The 19,490-nt window shown below is 56.3% G+C and overlaps 1 protein-coding gene across 6 annotated transcripts in view; it reads left to right on the top strand.

Annotated features, from left to right (window-relative positions):
• Positions 1–19,490, top strand: part of PPFIA4 (PPFI scaffold protein A4) — a 98,697-nt gene that overhangs the window by 27,050 nt on the left and 52,157 nt on the right. For 3 of the 6 annotated variants that reach the window (XM_077839127.1, XM_077839129.1, XM_077839126.1), the window contains exons 2-12: positions 4,796–4,897; positions 5,967–6,131; positions 7,874–7,948; positions 10,018–10,119; positions 10,379–10,389; positions 10,774–10,954; positions 11,897–12,043; positions 13,436–13,570; positions 15,042–15,125; positions 18,107–18,238; positions 19,189–19,251. In XM_077839127.1, the coding sequence (XP_077695253.1) occupies positions 4,796–4,897; positions 5,967–6,131; positions 7,874–7,948; positions 10,018–10,119; positions 10,379–10,389; positions 10,774–10,954; positions 11,897–12,043; positions 13,436–13,570; positions 15,042–15,125; positions 18,107–18,238; positions 19,189–19,251 (1,197 nt within the window). The remainder of the gene's footprint in view (positions 1–4,795; positions 4,898–5,966; positions 6,132–7,873; positions 7,949–10,017; positions 10,120–10,378; positions 10,390–10,773; positions 10,955–11,896; positions 12,044–13,435; positions 13,571–15,041; positions 15,126–18,106; positions 18,239–19,188; positions 19,252–19,490) is intronic. The other 3 variants (XM_077839128.1, XM_077839131.1, XM_077839132.1) reach the window with 3 other exon arrangements.

The following is a 19,490-nucleotide window of genomic DNA, read 5'->3' on the forward strand; positions in this document are numbered from 1 at the left end:
CATGGATTTAAATAAGGGCAATAAGATATTCTCCATCTTATTCTCTATCCCTTTTTTAATGATTCCTAACATCCCTGTTTGCTTTTTTGACTGCCGCTGCACACTGCATGGACGTCTTCAGAGAACTATCCACAATGACTCCAAGCTCTTTCTCCTGATTCGTTGTAGCTAAATTAGCCCCCATCATATTGTATGTATAATTGGGGTTATTTTTTTCCAATGTGCTTTACATTTATCCACATTACATTTCATTTGCCATTTTGTTGCCTAATCACTTAATTTTGAGAGCTCTTTCTGAAGTTCTTCACAGTCTGCTTTGGTCTTAACGATCTTGAGCAGTTTAGTATCATCTGCAAATTTTGTCACCTCACTGTTTACCCCTTTCTCCAGATCATTTATGAATAAGTTGAAGAGGATGGGTCCTAGGACTGACCCTTGGGGAACACCACTAGTTACCCCTCTCCATTCTGAAAATTTACCATTTATTCCTACCCTTTGCTCCCTGTCTTTTAACCAGTTCTCAATCCATGAGATTGAGATTTCCTACAGATTTCCCTCCCGAGCTTGAGTGATACCAAAAAAGCATCTGAAACATTAAACAAGACACAGACAGAGGGATCCAATCACCTGATTTACATTCCACCTCATCAACTGTTCTTAGTTTAAAAGGGACTCGAGCCTTAATCAGATTCTGAGCAGAGGAAAAAAACAAGATTAAAAAGTCCCTATGGGAATAGTATCCACGTGGGGAAAGTCGCCTTCTCCAGGGTCAGGGGTTGGGGCATCAGCGGAGAGATAAAAACATAATCCCATCTAGTCATGCCCTGCACATCAGGGAGGCCAACGTGCTTCCTGTTTTGACAATTTGCCTGATGGCTGGAAGGATTCACACCTTGTTGGAAGGGAGCCCTCGGGCTGGGCCATCTCGAATGGTCACCTGCGCTGTTATGTCCCCTCTGCATTGTCCTGTGTCTGTGCACTGCACCATCTCAAAGGGGCTGTCTTCTGCAGACTCCCTCCACCCTGTGCTCTCCTGCGTACCTGCTGATGGGCACCGGTCCTCGCTCTGCCTGCCTTTTAGTAATCAGTATTGCTAGGACTGTAGTGCCCCAGTCCAGAGCAGAGTACCACTGGCCAGGTGCTGTGCAAAGCCAGGGTCCCTGTTCCAAGGAGCTCCCAATTCCATGTGTCTCCTTTAGCCTGTCGACAAGTGCAACACACGAAGAGGAGCAGTGGCGTGATGGGATCCTCTGGGCCTGTGATCAGAGCGGTCAGTACCCCGGGAGTGTTATAAATTCTGTATAGAGTGGAATAGAAACTCCAGAGAGAGGAGCAATGGGCAGCGTTCGTCTGGGCTAAGCTGTGGATAGCTGATCTTTATTTCCAAGGAGAAAATCTTCTCACCCAAGCCCCTGCGAGGTTAAAAACAGATGTGTCTTTTCCCTTCCTGTCCAGCAAGATCATACGTACGATTGCACTGTTAGCAAAGAAGCTGCCGTAGGAACACACGGACTAATTTTGTATTATACAGAGGAGAAAAAGTGCCTTTTCTACGTACTTTTGAGAAACACTCCTTGTTAATAATACACTCCCCACCCCCGCCAGTAACCAAGAGAAATACCCCTCCCCCATCAAACACACACCCCAGAAGCCCGAGTGAATGGATGGTCTTTGCAGGATGTTCTAAAGGGCAACTCATCTGGGCTACTTTGGACCAAGCTGGGGCTCAAGGGCCGAAGTCAGACCCCTCTTGCAAACCGCGAGGGCTCGAGCTGGAGTGCCTATGGTGACTGAAGTCGGTGGAGTGGGGAGAGAGACGGTCTCTGGAGCAGGTGCCGGGCTGGTTAGGGCTCCGTAGCTCCAAGTCCACATCTCAAACTGCACCCAGAGAGCCCTCGGCAGCCAGCGCAGAGCCTGGGGCCCGGGGGCAATGTGCTCACGACGGGGCGTGCTGCTCAGGTTAGTATTTCTCTCCCCTGGTTCGGTTCTTGTGCAAAGCTGCCAAGCAGACCCACTGAGAGCTGCCTGGGCAAATGCTGTTTTCCTGGGTGCATCCTGCAGCTAAGGAACTATGGAGACAGCCCCTGCTCAGTGCGTTCCAAGCTGTTTCTAAATGCTCGGCTAGTGTTTAGACCCCCGGTAAAACCCCCCAGACTCTGCCCTGTCTGAGGACGCCTGATTTACTGTGATGTTCTGATGGGCGCTCAGCGCAGTTCGGACTTTCTTGCGCTTTTGATCCGCTGCTTCCAGCCCTTAGACCGGACGTGGTCATTTCTCCCTGGTCTCTCCAAAATGCTGCTGCTCTAGGGGCAGACGCCCAGATTGTCAAATGCAACATAGGGAGCAGGGGTGGCTCAGAGGTCAGTGTGGGAATCTGGGACTTGGGAGACCCAGGTTCAGATCTCTACTGTGCCACAGCCTCCCTGTGTGACCTTGGGTGAGTCACTTCCCCTCTCTGGGCCTCAGTTTCCCATCTGTATAATGGGGATACAGCACTGCCCTGCCACATGGGGTAAAGGTTGCAAGGGGCTCGGATACTACAGTGATGGAGGCCATAGAAGTACCTTAGACCAGACATCCTGCATGGCACAGACAGGTGTAGGAGGCTGGTGGGCTGGGTTGAGTGGGGCTGCTGTGAACAACATGCTCCAGCACCGGATGCCCTAGGAGCTCTGGAGCTGCTTCCTGTCTAGACAGCAAATGGGGCTGCCTGCATGTCTCTCGGGGTGAGCAATGTGAGCACCGATTGGGTCCTGCCAGGAGAGGGCAGTTCCTTCAGGGGAGCCAGGGAGACAGATGAAGAAACTGGAGATGTTGGAATCTGAACCAAGAGGAGCTTGTGGTGGTTCCATTAGCTCCAGAGAATTATCCTCCACTGTTGGTAGGAGAGGGAGGCTGGACAGGGCAGGGGAATCCCCCATTAACTCTTTCTCTGTGTGACGGGTTGGACCCCTTGGGAAGCTACCGGATGTGCTGAGATACCAGTGAGTCTACCTGTTCTGCCAGCATGGACCCCCTTTAACCTGTCTTGCTGAGCCAGGCTCTGAAAACCGCCTCGAACACACACACAGGTAGGGCCACAGCCAGTTGCAGATCAACTCTGGGAAGACTCAGCTTAAGGGACTTGCTCCAGCACTCAGATGTCCACCTCCCTTGGAGTGCAGACCCAAAGGTATATTATGAAATCCACCTCCTCCCTCAATGTGGAGGAAGGTATGCACACCTTCTCCCCCCCCTCCTCCCCCGCCCCTAAGTTAGAAATTACAGAAACTGGGTTATACTAGAAATAAAACAAATTTTATTAACTACAAAAGACAGATTTTAAGTGGTAAAATGGGTAGCAAACAGAACAAAGCAGATTACTAAGCAAATGAAATCAAACACGCAAACTAAGCTAGTTTCACTAAAGCAATTGGTTACAAATAATATTTCTCACCCTTGATATCGTTGCAGGCAGTTTGCAAAGTTTCTGTGGTTCAGAGTTCCAGCTATATTCCTTTTCAGACTGGACCCGTCTCAGTCTGGACTCCCCCCTTGCCTTCCCTTTTGCAGTCTTTCTTCTTGGGCAGACAGGCCAGGGAGAGGAGGAGTCCTGTTTGCCTTCCTCCCCACCCTTAAATAGGATTTACATAAGATGGGAATCTTTTGTTTCCCAAACTTGACCCCCCGCTTCCCTTACAGTGGAAAGTTACAAGAAGTCCCAGGTAATGTTTTAGTATCAGGTGACAAGACCAGCTGACTCTGTAGGCTAACGGCGTCCATGAGTCAGGAGCAGTATGGAGGGTCCACAGGAAGGCCAAGCTTTTCACAGTCTCTCGTCCTCGTGGATGGGCCATCCCCTGTCTGGCTTTTCCGTGGTTGTACCTGAAGTGTTAGCAGTAGGCATCACTCAAAGTAGCATAGTTGAAATACAGATTCATAGTCAATATTCCTAACTTCAGATACGGAAATGATACGGGCACACAGACTGTATAATCACCTTCAGTAAATCACACCCTTTCCAATGATATGTCACATGAGCCATCTGGCATAAAGTATCTCTCAGTTATGTCATTCATATCATAAGCATATTTTCATAAGGAATATGGAGTGCAACGTCACCCTCTGGATCACCTGAGCCCGCAGGCCAGCTCAGTTGTAAATTCTGGCCAGAGCACGTACAACGAGCCCTGGAACTCAGGCTGATCCAGACGGCAGGGGCTCGCCTTACAGGGAGCATGTGCTCTGGGGCTGTCTTAGCTGCTGGTTGGTTAGTGGGTCAAATTTAAGGTGGTGGTTTTAGCCTAAAAAGTGCTACCTGGTTGGAGATGGATAGCTGGCCTCTCTCCCTGAGCAACACTGCTGCAGTCACGATGAGTGGGGTGGAGATCTAGGAGCCCCCGTGGTGTAATGGGGGGGTGGTGGTGGCAGGGCGTCCCTCTGAAACCACCAGGCTTAGCAGCCAGGGTACCCAGCAAGGCCCATTTCCCCCCTGGGAGTCTAAAGGCGGTGGAATCCGTCAGAGGCAGTCGTTTCTGGAGGAGGCAAAGTTTTGCTTGGGAAGAGGCTGTCTGTCCGGTTGAGCTGAGGATGGTGTTTGGCATCATTCTGGCTGTATCGTGGTTTTAAACAGTGCCAGAGGCTCCTGAAGTAGCAGATCGGGACCTCGCTTGTGTCCTCATCAGACATCAGTCTGAACAGATATGCACCAGGACAGTCCATTTCCTCTCGGGGGCTTGTAAAGCCTCCCAGCACGCAGGACAGCGTGCGGCCTCTCTGCGATCTCCGCTCGCTGTAGCGTTGTGACCTTTTGCAGGAGTTTGCCACGCTGACGAGAGAACTCAATGCCTGTCGAGAGCAGCTGCTGGAGCGGGAAGAGGAGATTTCGGAGCTGAAAGCCGAGCGGAATAACACCAGGGTAAGTCATGGGGAATAATGTCTGTTCCTAGCCCTGATACCTGGCTGCTTCTAAGGCTCTGTGAGCAGAGGTGCTTATTAAAAACCCCAGTGGTTCCCAACTCTGGGACTAACGATACCGGCTAGAGCTGGGCAGAGTGGGAGCAATTGCTATACAAACCCTGTGCTGTCTTCCCCCTTGCATGGACACTCTGGTTTGTCGCGTTCTGGGCAAGCTGGCGATAGAGTCTCTGGAGTTTGTCCCCTAGGGACCTGCCTCGGCGGGATCTCATTCTGTACTGAGTTCTGTACGGCTTGGGAACAGAACCCCCCAACATTTCTCTACAACCCCGTTGAATTCATACTTACTACACTGCAGTGTATGGACTGTCATACGGGCTGTTCTGACTGTCCTGGATCCCCACACAGCACTAAAGAGGAACCTCAGTCCTACACTATAGAAATCCATGCTGGTCCAGCCCTGCCCCAGGCCCTAAGCTTTGCTAAGGAAGTTCAAACTGCAGCAGCCCCTCAGCTCAAACTACGCTTCCCCTCTCAACACGGCCAATCCGCTGCAGTGTGCCGGGGCCTGAGCTTGGGGGAGCAAAGATGCCGTGCAGCGGGGATCTGCGTAGTGTGGCCTTTAGCCGCACGGTGTTTATTTTCAATGGCCAGGGCGAGGTGAGCGTGCGATGGAGATTTTGTGGCTGTGTTTGCTGGCCGTTCATCATACGTTTTCCCCAGGTCTGAGCATAAGGCAGGGTGGGTTCTCCATGCTTCGTGGGAGAGATCTCCAAAGGCTTCCTGGTCTTTGCAGCTAGGTGAGGAGGGGTCTCCAGATCTCCCTCCCCAGTAATAAGAGGTTTCACATTTGTAGCCCCCTCTGTGCGCTGGGCAGGCGGTAAAGCATGTGCCCAGGTCTGGGCTGTGGAGCTGGGTTGGTCGCCCGGATGGGGGCTGCCGTGCGTTGTGCCACCGTGGCCTTTGCTCTGGAACTGGGGAGGAGAGAAGTGCCCTGTTCAGCCCCCGGGCTGAGACCGGAGAGCAGGGCCATGGGAGGCGGTGAAGGCTTCTCCCTCCCTCTCTTGCAGCTCTTGCTGGAGCACCTGGAGTGCCTGGTCTCGAGACACGAGCGCTCGCTGAGGATGACGGTGGTGAAGCGGCAGGCTCAGTCCCCGTCCGGCGTCTCCAGCGAAGTGGAAGTCCTCAAAGCGCTGAAGTCATTGTTCGAACATCACAAAGCGCTGGATGAAAAGGTGAGCTGCCTGCAGAGGGGCCTGGAGCCAGCTGGGGCCCTGCCCCCTTACCATTGCCAGCTGCCCCGCACCTGGGACACTCTGTATCCAGCGCTCTCACTGGCCCTGCCTGGCTAGCATCCAGCCCCCTCCCTCTCTGTGTTCATGGATGGAGAAGGCTGGACGTGAGACCCATGGGAAGGCAGCTCCCAGAAATAACCCTCAAGCCATTCCTTTCTCCACCTCCTTTTTTCTCCTGTGCAAAGCAGAATCTCCTTGTCTCTAAGCAGCAGGACGTCTTTCCCTGAGCGGGACCGCAGGGCTCTCTGCAGTCCTCTGGGGCATTATGGCAGCGAGATCACCCTCCCCCTGGATTTTTATCCGGAGCTCTCCTGGCAGAAGTGGGTCAGCCAGAGACCTGCAGGCGTTGGCTTGCTGAACACAGTGCTTCCCGGCATGCGGCTTGCGCGAGGGACGGCGGGCCTGTCTCAGCATTGTCAGCGGCTGTGGGGAAGCAGAGGAGCAGTTTGGCCCCTGGGGCAGAGGAGTTGGGAGGGTTCAGATAGTTACGGGGGCTCAGAGGCATGGCAGGGCTTGGCAGTGAGGGGGGATCAGTCATCTGGAAGGAGCTGGCTCATATGCGAGCCCTGGTGTCCTGTCCCTGTAGGCTGAAAGTCAAGGGGCCTTCATCAGTGCTCGGGGGCAGATCCTCTGCCTTGTGCCGCACCCACTGGGGATCTCTGCCAGCTGGGATAAGGTGGAACAGCCCCCAGGCTGCTCTAACCTGGCCTGGGGCAGAGACTCAGAGACATAATTGGTGGCTGGTTCTTGGCTTCTCCTCTTCTGGCCTGGAGCGCCAGCACCCCTCCTGCTCTCCCAGGGGCTCCCCTGGCCCAGCAGGGAAGCAGGCAAAGGAGCCGTTTGAGCGATGATGCAGCAGGCCCCAGGCACTCCTGGCTCCCCCCAGAGCCCAGGGGAGCTGGCAGGGAGACAGTGACCCTATTACTCTGTAGCCACAGGCCTGGTTCAGGTTCTTCAGGGCACAGCTCCATGGCGTAGTCACCGTCCAGACTCGCGTGTAAACATCCCTGGGACACGCTGCTGGCTGGCTGCCCTGGCGGAGCGCATGGCTGTTGGGAGGTAGATGGGATTAGGCTGGGGTGCCTGTCGCTGGTGGTGGGATGCTGACCCCTCCCCCAGTGATACCTGGCCTCAGGCCCCTCTCTGCTCGGCCCGCCCTGGCCCCACACTGCTGCATGCTGCGGACGGACGGCTGGGGGTGCTGGGGCTGGCCGTGCGGCTCTCTCCGGAAAGCCACCCCTGGGAGCCTGGAGTTAGCAGAGGGGGAGGGCTGGAGCCAAGTGTGACGGGAGTAGCCCACTTATATAGACAGGGGAGCAAAATCCTGGGCCCTGTCTCAGCAGCTGGGGCTCCAGGGCAGCCTGGTGGTGAGACGCCTTGTATGCAGCTTGCACGGTGCAGGGGTGGGGGGTCCGATCTGATGCCCATGCTCAGCCCTCAGTGGAAAGGCATCGTGGGAGTAGCACAAACTCGAATCTCTCAGTGACCCCCGGGCTTTCCTCCTGCAGCCCCTCCCGGCTCTGGCCCCTGGCTGATGATCGGGCAGTACCATGCTGCTCGGGTGTGATCCTGGGTCCCAGCACGTGCTGGGTCCGGGCAAGGAGTCGGGCCAAGTCGAGGAGTCAGCAGTGCCCACCCAGCAGCTAAGTAACTGCCTTTTCCGTTGTCTGGGATGCCCGCAGGTCAGAGAGCGCTTGCGAGCGGCGTTAGAGCGAGTGGCAACCTTAGAAGAGCAGCTGGCGAGTGCCCATCAGCAGGTAAGAGGGGGCTTTGGGATCCTCCCGTGGGGCCTCATCTGCTACGGACATCGTGCTGGGCCGCCGTGTGCTTCCTGGGGGGCTGCGGCCGAAAAAAACACTGACGCTCCCCCAGGCCTCCTTGGTCCGGCCCGGAGCAGCAGGTGCCTAATCCGGCAGTGAACCCGTCCGCCCGGTGGCAGAGGCTCGACTCCTGCCTTAACCCCATTTGATCTGTGAACTCCAGGAGAGAGACCAGCCCTCATCCCCTTGAAGGAAGACGCTCCTGGTCCTTTGGCCTGTGTGTCTACACTGCGCCCCGAGCTGTAACGGCAGCACCGGTCGACCTGCCCAAGCCAGCTGTGGCCTAGCTAGCTCGGGAACCAACGGCAGCGAAGCCCCGGCAGCCCGGGCTTCCGTACGGGCTGTAAAAGCGCAGCCTGGGCTCTGGGTACGTACGTGAGGGACGAGTCTGTGCTGCCGCAGCATCGCTGCTATCGGGATTGGCACTAGCTGGGTCCGAGCTAGCCGGCTCTGTCTGCGTGTGCTTTCGTCACGTCTCTGACTGCAGTGGGGGCATCCCCGGGCAATGAATCCAGGGCTCGAGATGGGATCTTAGGCCACATCTGAGAGCGGAGAATGGGGCTTTCTCGCCTCCTCCGGACTTGCGGCTCTTTCCCTCGTTCGCCCCAATGGACAGCCGCCCACCTTTGGCCCTCTCTCTCCTGCGGGGAGAGACCCATTCCCGGGACTTGGCCACCCGGGGCCACCATCCCGCCCCAACAGAGGCAGGATGAGGCCTCTGCCCTGTGTGACTCATGCGCGTGGGCTTGTGCTGTGTGGCACCGGTTTGGGCTCTCACTAGAACCACGTGTGCCTCTGCGCCCCCTTCTCGTGCATTGCACAATAGAGTGTGCACGGGCAGCGCCGGCCTGGGCTCCTGAGGCTTGTGCAAAGGAAGGTGCTGGCACAAAATCGGAGAGTGTCAGGGGTGTCTTCCTAAAGGCGGTGCCCGGGGGATGCAACCGGGACGTGGGTGATCGTGCCCCGTGATCAGAGCCGGAGTAGCTGAGGGTCAGAGCCGGGTTACTGGAGGGAGGCCAGGCAGGAGCTATCGTAGCCAGGGGCGAATGTTGTGAGCAACGGCTGGGCTGCTGGCTGTTCCCACTCATCGGGAAGCCTTCTACAAGGCAGCTGTGCTCATTAGGTTGCCTGGAGCCTGACTCTGCTGCAGTCCCTGCTTGCTGACAGGTGGAGTGTGGGGAAATGGGGGAGAGCAGAAAGTATGGGGAGCTGGGCGATGGGGTGGGTTGATTATGATCTTCCTCTCTCTGGCCTTTCATCCCAGTTCCCTCCCTCCCTTCAGAAATGAACCAGCCCAGCCACATGAATGCAGCGCCCTAGCACTGCCAGGGGGTGTGATGGGGACCCCATGCCAGTGCAGGGTGCAGGTGGGGGTGCATGTCAGCAGCTGGGCAGAGAGCAGGGGGCATGGCGGATCTTGCTCTTTAGGAGTTTTCCTCCTCTTCAGCCTGATTTTCCTGTCTCGGGTCTATCCCGTTTCTCCGAGCCCGACACCCATGTGCCAGCCCAATTCCTCCCACCCGTGGGTCCGCACGTTAGAGTGTTGGTAGGTGGGGATCAAGGGGCAGATCCTCAGCTGGTGCGAATTGTTATCACTCCGTTGCTGTCATGAGACCCATAGCTCGACGGGCAAGGACAGCTTACACTATCTCAGGATCTACCTCTTGTTACCTATCTACACGTACACAGTCCATTCTCACCCCTCCCTTGTATCTGGGCTAATGCTACCGATCAGCTGGGCTTTCCAGGCCCTCCTTTGGGCACAGATTTGCTCTAGCTCGGCCAGAAGTGATGGGCTGGATGCAGAAGTCCCTCGGAAGGTTCTCTGGCCTGTGCGGTGCAGGTCAGGCTAGATGATCTCAATGGTTCCTTTAAATCTCTGACTCTGTGAACAAAGATCTCAGTTATTGCAGTGCAGGGGCCCGCAGCCCTGGCAGGGAGCGAAGGGCCTGGGGCACTAAAAGTAGGGCTGGGAGCTTATGCCTAAATGTGGTTGCATTTTACAGGTAACTGTTTTGCAGCAGGGCCCTGCACAGAGGGAAGCCTCAGTCGGAGAAGATGAGAAAAGGGTGGAGGGCAAGGAACCAGGGCAAAAGATTCTCTGGAAGGTGAGAGCTCTTTCCGAGGGGCAGAGAGGGACTGTGCTATTCCATGCCTGCCGTCTGAGTGGCAGCTGTGCGTAGCTGCAGGTGACCTCGGAGCTTTCTGGGGTGGCTTTGTCATCCTCTTTCCCCCAGTGCCCGAGCACAGAGCTGGTTCCCTGACGTTTCCTGATCCTTTTCCTTGCCTTGTGATCTCGGGACATGCCAGGCAAATCGGGTTTCCCCCCTTCTGGGAGAGGGAAGTGGTGTGAGGCCGTGGTGAGAGGAGAGGACTGGGCCCTGAGGTTTGGGGACTGGGCTGGAGGATGTTGTGGGCCGTGCTTTCCAAGAGAGGCACCTGTGGGGCACTCCTAACCAGGGCATCGAGCTCTTCACTGGGCCCATGATTAAACAGGGAGCAGATAAAATGTACTGTGAGCCCAAATCCGCCTGCTTAAGTGGAAACCATCTGCTTCAAACAGTCCCCACCCCAGACAGAAGGCTCCACATCCCTCCTCTGCACCCTCCAGCAGCTCTCCACTAGCCAGCTTGGCCGGCTGCCCTGCAGGCAATTCTCTGGGCCCTCTGTAAGACGCTGCTCCACCCCAGCGCTAAAGCTTTGTGTCCTGCGGTTCTGCAGAGACTTCCCAACGGTTCCGTCCACCCCAACGACGAGGCGAGTCGGGTGGTAGAGCTGCAGGAGCTCCTGGAGAAGCAGAACTTCGAGCTTGCGCAAGCTAAAGAGCGGCTGGCGGGGCTGGTGGCCAGTGTTGCTGAGCTGGAAGAGGATCTAGGCACCGCCAGGAAGGATCTTATAAAATCAGAAGAGCTAAGCAGCAAGTACCAAAGGGATCTGCGAGAGGTCAGATGCTTGTGCTCCAGCCGTGCTAACAATCCCTGTGCTCTTAACAGCACGGGGCAGCGTCAAAGCGCCGGGCAGATATTGACCAATTCGGCTTCCAGGCGCTCTGCTGCAGGCAGGATCTTTGCCGTGTAGGCGGCGGGTGTAAACAGGCCAGGGGTGGCCGTGGTGTCCTAGCCTGCACTCCACCTCTTCCCCTCCCTCCTCTACCCCTCTCCCCCGCTGCTCCCCGCATCCCTGCGAGCAGTGGGCCCTCACGTGGTGGGGCGGGGGGAGAGGAGGGACGGGGAGAGCACGAGTGGTGGGGGCCTCAGGGGACGGGGTGTGTGGAGGAGAGCAGGGACACGGCCTCGCGGGGGCGCAGGAGAGGAGGAACGTGGTGTGGGGCCAAGCAGGGAGGGGGCTGAGTGGCGGTGGGGCCCGGGGCCGAGCAGGGATGGAATATGGAGGGGGCCATGCGCAGAAGAGGCGGGACAGGGTGCTAGCCTCCCCCAGGGGAAGCTTCCCGCTCTGCCCATGGACCTTGCTCCTGTTTTAGACCGGAGGAAACAAAGGCAGAGAGGTGAAAGGGCCACATTTTTAATTTTTTTCCCCAAACGAGGCCATCGCTTCTGGAGGCCTGTTTTGTGGGATCTCTGCCCCTTTGCCTGCTCAGTCCCCAAACATGCTGCTGACCCATGGCAGCAAGACATGTTGGTGCCGGCAGCTGTGGCTTCTCCAGGGCTTTACACTTGGATAGGGGTTTTCAGCTTACTCTGCACAGGAGGGTCTGTTGCCATGACAGTGACTCCTGATTGCTGTCAAGCCCTGTCCTATTAGCTCCTACTGCTCTAAGCCCCTCTCTGGCATGTGCCAGGGCTCCCCCTTCCATGCTCAGGCTTGGGGGTAGTGGCCTGTGGGCTTGTGGATCGCTGTGACTCTAATGGTGCCCTGTCCCCGCAGGCTCTGGCTCAGAAGGACGACATGGAGGAGAGGATCACCACGCTGGAGAAGCGCTACCTGGCAGCCCAGAGAGAAGCCACCTCCATCCACGACCTCAACGACAAGCTGGAGAATGAGCTGGCCAACAAGGAGTCTCTGCATCGCCAGGTACTGGGCCCTCCCCGGCATTGCAGGAGCAGTGTACGTACAGGAAACAGCTTGGGGGGTTGCAGACTCAGTAGCTGCCTGGAAGCCCCCCTCTGTCCCCTCAGCTGAGCATCCTGTCTGGAGATGCCTGCCTGCCCCGTCGGGAGTGAACCCCGCCTGCTGATCAGCCGTCGGTCTTCCCTGGAAGCCCTTTGTCAGGGCTCCAGAGCTAGCTGCACCTTACACTCTCGCAGGGTGCAACCCCACAGTTCTCCCACCTTCCGACCAGGTCCCTGCTCCATAACACCTTGGGTACTCGCCAGGGTCGCTCAGCTCGGCTGAGGCAGGGGCTAACTTTGTCCCAGACGCCTCAGCCTCTGGGGACTGGAGTGCAGCCTGCCTTCCAGCAGTGTTTGCCTCAGTGTCTGCCCAATCCTCCATGAACTTCCCTTGTATCCTTCAAAGTTCTTTGCTCCAATTTTTCCTGCCTGGAAACTGTGGTTACCAGCCCTCCCGTGGTCAGAGTTAAAACATCAAAAGCAAATGACACCTGCATTATCTTTTTAAGTACTGGTAAATGGGGCTGTCTGAACCTATTGTCCTCTTTCTTGCAAGTAACCTCTGCTTGAATTAACCCCTTGTAACCAGATCTTAAACAATACAGGCCAAACAGATGGGACAGAGGATCCCATCCTTCACGCCCTCCCTCTGCAGGGTCAGGTGCTGTGCCAGTCTTGGCCTGCTCCAGTTAATTAGACGCAGCCATTGCTACTGCTCAGAAAGGGACTGAGGTCAGGGAAATCTCAGCAGGGTTGTCACTGCAGAGGTCCTAGGTTTAGACTCAACTGCCAGCCCAGCTGATACCTAGAGCTAGCCAAAATGTATTGTGTGAGGGGTAGTTTTTCCATCCTGCATAATTAACCGGGGGAACTAACCACCCCAAGAGATTATTAGAGTCAAGAACTCTGCAGGATTCAGGATGGAGTTATCCCTTTCTATGGATAGTGAAAACATCCACAGCTATGTTAAGGAGGGTAAAAAAATTAATAAGTAATAAAACCCTCCTGCTTCAGGGCATGAGGCAATCACAACTACCAGAGGTCAGGAAGAAACTTCCCACATGGGCAGGTAATTCCACAGTTGCCCACTAGGGGGATCCTTGCACTTTCTTCTGCAGCAGGTGCGGTGGAGCCAGGAGACTGGTCGATGGGTGTGACCCAGGCTGGCAATATCTGTCGGGGGGAGACTAGCCGAGTTTGGTGCTTTTCTTGAACCCCCAGTCTCTGAAATTCACCCAGCCAAGGAGGGCAGATTCCCCTGGTCCTTCCTGTTTGCTTGTGTGTGTGCCAGCTGGGATGATGCGGGGTATAGAGGGCTCCGGGTTAAGTGTGTCTCCTCTGCGTTGTCCTGCAGTGCGAGGAGAAGGCTCGGCACCTCCAGGAGCTGCTGGAGCTGGCCGAGCAGAAACTGCAGCAAACGATGAGGAAGGCAGAGACGCTGCCGGAGGTAGAAGCAGAGCTTGCCCAGAGGATAGCAGCCCTTACCAAGGTAAGTGGGCAGTGGGAGTAGCTAGGACCCTCCCCAGAGAACATCCCCCGCCCCCCATTATTCATAGATTCTCAGGCCAGAAGGACCTGTTAATCCCCTCTCTGACCGCCTGTCTAACCCAGGCCATTCAGCCCTAGCACTGAGCCGAGAGGAGCCCCTGCCCGCGCAGGGGTTGCCTGGACGGTGCATGGTTGTCACTGATGCCGAACCCCAAGGCCTTTGACAGCATTAAGTGAAGGGGCATTCTGGATGTGCGTGCCAGAGCGGAGCCGCTTGTGTTACTCTGCTAGAGAGAGGAGCAGAGAGGCTCCTCCAGGGGCTGTGCCGTGCGAAGTTGCTGGAGGATGGGCTCCACTGAGGGGCTCGGCGAAGGGTGGGGCCAAATAACCCCATGGCGGTGGTGGGGAGCTGGGTGTTGCTTGCGGGGCTGTGGCCTGAACTAACGTGGGTGGTGCTGGGGATGAGGTGTGGGGAGTGCGGGCAGAGAAGAGGCGTGACTTAGGCGGCCAGGGCCACGCCCACCCTTCCCGCTACCTGAGCTCCTGAGGCTTTGGGACGTGTGGGTGTCCAGGTCCCTTCGCCCGGTGCCTCCAGTCCATCTGCCACGTTTCAGTTTAATTCTGGCACCTGCTGCCTGCCAGGGTGTGCACCAGCCCAGACACCCAGCGGGCACCGCCGGGGCACTCGGCCTCTAGCAACCCTTAACGGGGCAGAAGTGTGTCTGAGACGCCCACGATAGGCAGAGCTGGGGCTGCCCTGGGGATGGGAGGGGTGCAGCAGCCACTGTGGCCTTTGTCTTTACAACCTCCTTTGTGCCTCATCATCAGCCTCCTCTGTGTCCCTGCTCCTGCCCGGCTGCCGGATCCTCGCCAGCACACGCTGCCAGACTCTGTGCCTTTGTTGAGGGTGCTCAGTCGGCTGTCCCCAGCCTCCGTGCCTGGGGGAGTATGGGGCACCCAGGAGCTGGGGAGAGAGGGAGCCCGTGCCAAGCGGGGAGAAGGGTTCCCCTACCTGTTGCAGAGCAGTTTACTGGAAATGTGTGGGACAGGGACTGATGGAGGGCAGGGGGAACCCCAAGTCCCCGAGAGGCAGGAGTTACCTGCCTGGTCTCATCATTGCTTGGTGCAGAGCAGCACAGTGAGCCACGAACATCTGTCATGTTGTGTTTGAACAAGGGTTCTCTCAGCACCCGAATGCCAGGCCCGAGAGCCAGTGTGCAAGGCCCAGCTGAGCCCTCTGCCAGGGCCACCCAGTCCCCAAGCCCCCCATGGAGAGCTGTCACTGCCCACTCAGTGAGCGAGGCCAGCTGATGTGCCTGGGGACACCACGGGGGTCCCGTCGAGTCCAGTGCTGGAGTGCACTGAAGTCCCTTTGCCCTCTCTGGTGGGTCAATGCGGTTCCCAGGCAGGACGGCTGCTCTCTGGAGCCTCACATGCTGGCTTCTCCTAGAAGCTTCCTTGGATTTTCCTAGGCGGAGGAGAGGCACGGGAGCATAGAGGAGCATCTGCGGCAGCTGGAGAGTCAGCTGGAGGAGAAGAACCAGGAGCTGGCGAGGGTAAGGTCCACCAATGCAGGAGTCACATGCCTGCTGTGGACACGAGCTGGGCTGCTGCTCCTCCACTCCCATTTGTGGCATCTCTGCATGGGAATGCGAAGCGGCGGAAGAGACGCGGGTGGCTCTGTGTGGGGCTGGGGAAGGAGGTGCTTGTGGGGCGTTCTGGGAGGAGCTCTGGGTGAGGGGATGGGGAATCTCCCATGCCATGTTTGCTTTATCTCTGTGGCTTTATCTAGGCTACCCATTAAGGTTACTCAGATGTACAGGTGTTAAACTGCACCTACTCCTGGTGCTAAGAAGAATGTCAAAGGCGCTGAGCTCCCTTCATTTATAACTCCTCTCCCACCACACACACCCATTTTTCCCTAGTCTAAACAAGGCCTGTCTCTGGGAGGACTGAATTCTACTTAGCATATGCGCAACATCTCTCAGGCGCCGCGTGACCAGGGTTCATCACTGAATTTGGTCCTCTGGTGGGATCATTAACGGCACTGGCTGGGAGCACAACATGAATGCCGATCCATGCCCCTGGGGGACTGAAAGATGGTGGGTACTGCTGTATTCGCCACATCCTTTGCACGGCTCTAGCTAGCACCTTCCATCTGAGGTTCTCAAAGTCCTTCCCGTGTGGACATGTCACCCCCGCCGCAGCCCTGTGAGGTTGGAAGGAATGATCATCCCCGGTTTACAGATGAGAAAACCGAGGCCCAGCAAGAGGAAATGGCTTTCCAGAGCCCCAGCACTGAGTCACTAGCACAGCTGGGAATATGACCCACATCTCCTGACTCCCAGTCGTGTGCTTGAACACCCAGAGAATGCTGCCTCCCATACCGGGGGGAAAGCCCTGATAATCTCCGTCTCTGAAGCCGTGAGGTGTAAACAGAGGGCTGCTCTCCTGCTCCTGGGTTGCTCACCATCTAGTCTTTAGGGCTTGGCCCCATCATGCTAGTTGCATGGTAATCTCGCTCCATCTGTTTGATCCAGCGATGTACCACCTTAGAGTCCTGGGCCTGCTTCTCCGCTCTCACAGCTGTAACGCTCTTGGAGTCAGGGCAGTGACACTGGTCCAGAAGAGAGGAGAAGAGGCCCAGAGGCTGTGGAGTGGGGCGGCTGTTCACTTGCAGGAAGCACTGGTTAAATTGCTGAGCATCTTCTCTGCATCAGCAGAGCCGAACTCCCCTCCCTCTCACTGGCCTGCTTCGTCCCCGCAGGGAGCTTGAATTGACTGTAAAGGGTCAGGCCCTAAGCTAGTATCTTGTACCCAGTTTACTGGGGTCCAGCCCCAGAAGTAGACTTGTGCTGTGCACACAGTGATCTCAGGCTGGCTGGTGGGGTCACTCCCAAACCATCTTAACCCAGCTCAGCAGTGCGTGGCTGGTCTAAGCAGAGGGGCTCCCTTACCTGGCAGAAGCAATGAGTGTCAGAGAAACGGGGACTGGATACGGCTGCTTTTCCGCACCCCTGACTGGCTCTGGGTCATGGGCAAAACTAGAACAAGAAGCCTTGGGAAACCATGTTCTAGATTTCCTGCCAGATGTGTGTTACGTGGTTAGAACCTCCAGCCGCTGTCAAACCAGCCAGCCAAGCACATGTTCCAGCAATATGCCGGGTGAACTGTATGGAGAGACAGGGTGGGGCCAGGATCATGGGAGAGCTGTGCAGAGAGCTCGCCAGGGCTCCCAGGCATGGCAGGAGCTGCAGGAGGATAAGGTAGCTGTGTGGAGAAGCCCCGAGGATGGCAGGCAGAGCTCTCGGCTGGGAGCTCACCAGCTCCAGCTGCCCCTGGCCAGGTGACCCTCTACACCGACTTACAAAGAGTCCACTTCTCCAGGAATGAACGGCCTGAGACACTTGTTTATGGCCTCAGACCCAATGAGCCTCCCTCCTCTGGGCCCCAGGTGGGGATCAGGACCCCGCCCCGCCTTTCTAAAGCATGTGGAGTGGTGAGCTGCTCTCCTTGGGTTGTCCTCGTGGTCCTCTGATGTTGGTGATAATCTCCTGGTGCGCCTCGGCTCTGCCCCTTGTTATTTTCGAAGAACCCAGTCAGCTCTCGCATGTTTGAAAGCCTGGAAACGCAGGCACTTCTGCACGCCCCAAGAGCAAGAGCTAAAGCATACTAATAAATAAATAAATTCTCTGCTCTGGTAACTCAAAACTGGCTGACTCCAGCCCAGCAGAGTCCTGTGTGAATCCTGCTCTTGGGCCTGGAAGAATTTCAACCTGAATCTTCACCTATTTCCGACGGTTAGTGAGAGTCTGAAAACAGGGGCTTGGAATGACCATGTGAATGTGCCCCCCTAGCTGAGCCGTGCCCACAGCACTGTTCAGGAGGGTCACTGGCACCCAGGCAGGTTTGCTTACTTGAGTGCTCAGGGGAGGCTGGCAATTTGGGGAGAAGGCAGCAGGGGCATTTCGAGAGCCAGGAACTGAGAGGCTTTGGACCAGGTGTACATGGGTGCATTTCCTCTTTCATTCCCCGTGGTGTGTAAGGCTGGAAGTCATTAGAAATTTTGGGGGGGTCTCTTGAACTCCTAGGTCCGCACCCCTTGACAGCAACCAGCTCCCCCAATATCCACCACTGCATCCAACACCCGTGGGGAAGCCAGGCGCTTGTGCTTAATTCACCAGCAGTGAAATAGCTAACAGTGTTGGCATGTTGTGTGACATGTCATCATTAGGGTTCAGAGTCAGCCCCCATTGAAATCAGTGGGACAGGTAATGCCTGGTCATGCTCTCTGCAGGCTCAGGGAGACCACATGGCAGCAGTTTCAACCAGGTTCACATTGAATAGGTTCTTTTCGCTAAATCCTACAGGCACCAAATGATGGCCTGGAAGCAGTCCCAGTGCTGGGTAGGGGCCTGTGGTGGCCAGGAGATGGGCTAGGCCTTTCCCAACTCGGATAAAGAACTATTTGAAAAGCATCCTACCAGCACTCCCAGCTCCAGGGGCTCAGACTGCTGATTGCCATTTGCCGTTGCAGGCCCGGCAGCGAGAGAAGATGAACGAGGAGCATAACAAGCGGCTGTCTGACACGGTGGATCGGCTGCTGAGCGAGTCCAATGAGCGGCTGCAGCTTCACTTGAAGGAGCGGATGGCAGCCTTGGAGGAAAAGGTACCAGGCTGCAGGGTGAGGGGCAAGAGGAGACCATGACGGCTCTGTGGAGAGCACAGCTTTGCAGCCTCTGCACAGGGGAGAAATGGGCGGAAGGGCTGGAAAAACCAGGACTCGGATTTCCAACCCCACTGTGGGATTGGTCGTCCCTTTCTACTGGGAATTGGGCAGTGCTGCAAATCTCTGCAAATCTCACCTGCTGCCTCCCAGGCTGGTCACAAGCAGTCCCGATTCAGTGTTACTCGCTATTATCCATATTGCGGTAACATCTGCAGGCCACTGTACAGGACGCTGCCAGGGAGCAGAAGGTCCCTGCCCCAAAGAGCTTACAGGCTACCTAGGCGAGACTCCCACACTGTGGGGAGCAGGGATGAGGCACGTGGTGTGCGTGTGTGTGTATGTGGGGGGTGGTCTGTGGCGCATGCCGGATTGCTCGCCCTTCGCTTCAGGACTGGGGGATATTTCTCCTGTAGGAGCAGTGGGGGAGGGAACCTCACTGGTGTGAAGATGGAGCTTGGTAAATTTATGAAGGGGATGATATGACAGGTCTGTGATAGTGGGGCCTGGACTCGATGGCCTCAGAGGTCCCTTCCCATCGGATGTTCTTCTCATGGCTTGGGGCAGGCCCAGTGCAGGCCTTGGGCAGGGCTGCGAAGTTTGCAGATATTGTTTATTCACATTCCATTTTGCGGCAGCTGCGGGTACCCGAGGAAGGGATTTTAAAGCAGATGGTTGATGCCACAGCTAGTTATTGCCAAGGTGGATCTGTCCGTGCGATCGCTCCCACTGCCAATCACTGCCAGCTGAGAGTCTGGAAAACGTCACCTTCTGTTCTGACGGGTGTCCATCAGCCTGGCCCCCTCTGAGGCTCATCGACCATGTGGGCACATGCCCACTGATTGAGCTAAACGGACTCTCTCTCTCTCTCTCTCTCTCTTTTTATGTTTAAGAATACATTGTTGCAAGAGCTGGAAAGCACCCAAAAGCAGATCGAGGCACAGCAGCATGACAAGGTACGTGCCGCTCCGGGGGGCTGCCTCACTCCCAGTCCCGTGCCCGTGGCAGCCACATCTATTAAAAACACCCTGGTTATGGGTTCAAGAGCCAGGATCCCAAAACGCCCAGCAGCACGAGTCCCATAAATAATGCCATGGCGTGGCATGGGTGAAAGCTGCGAGTCCCACCAGCCCCTGGTATTATTTAACAGGCACATTCTCTCCAGTCTGAGCTGTCTCAAGATTTATCCTGCGCT

Source organism: Eretmochelys imbricata, chromosome 21, assembly GCF_965152235.1.
Source record: "Eretmochelys imbricata isolate rEreImb1 chromosome 21, rEreImb1.hap1, whole genome shotgun sequence".
Lineage (NCBI taxonomy): Eukaryota > Metazoa > Chordata > Testudines > Cheloniidae > Eretmochelys > Eretmochelys imbricata.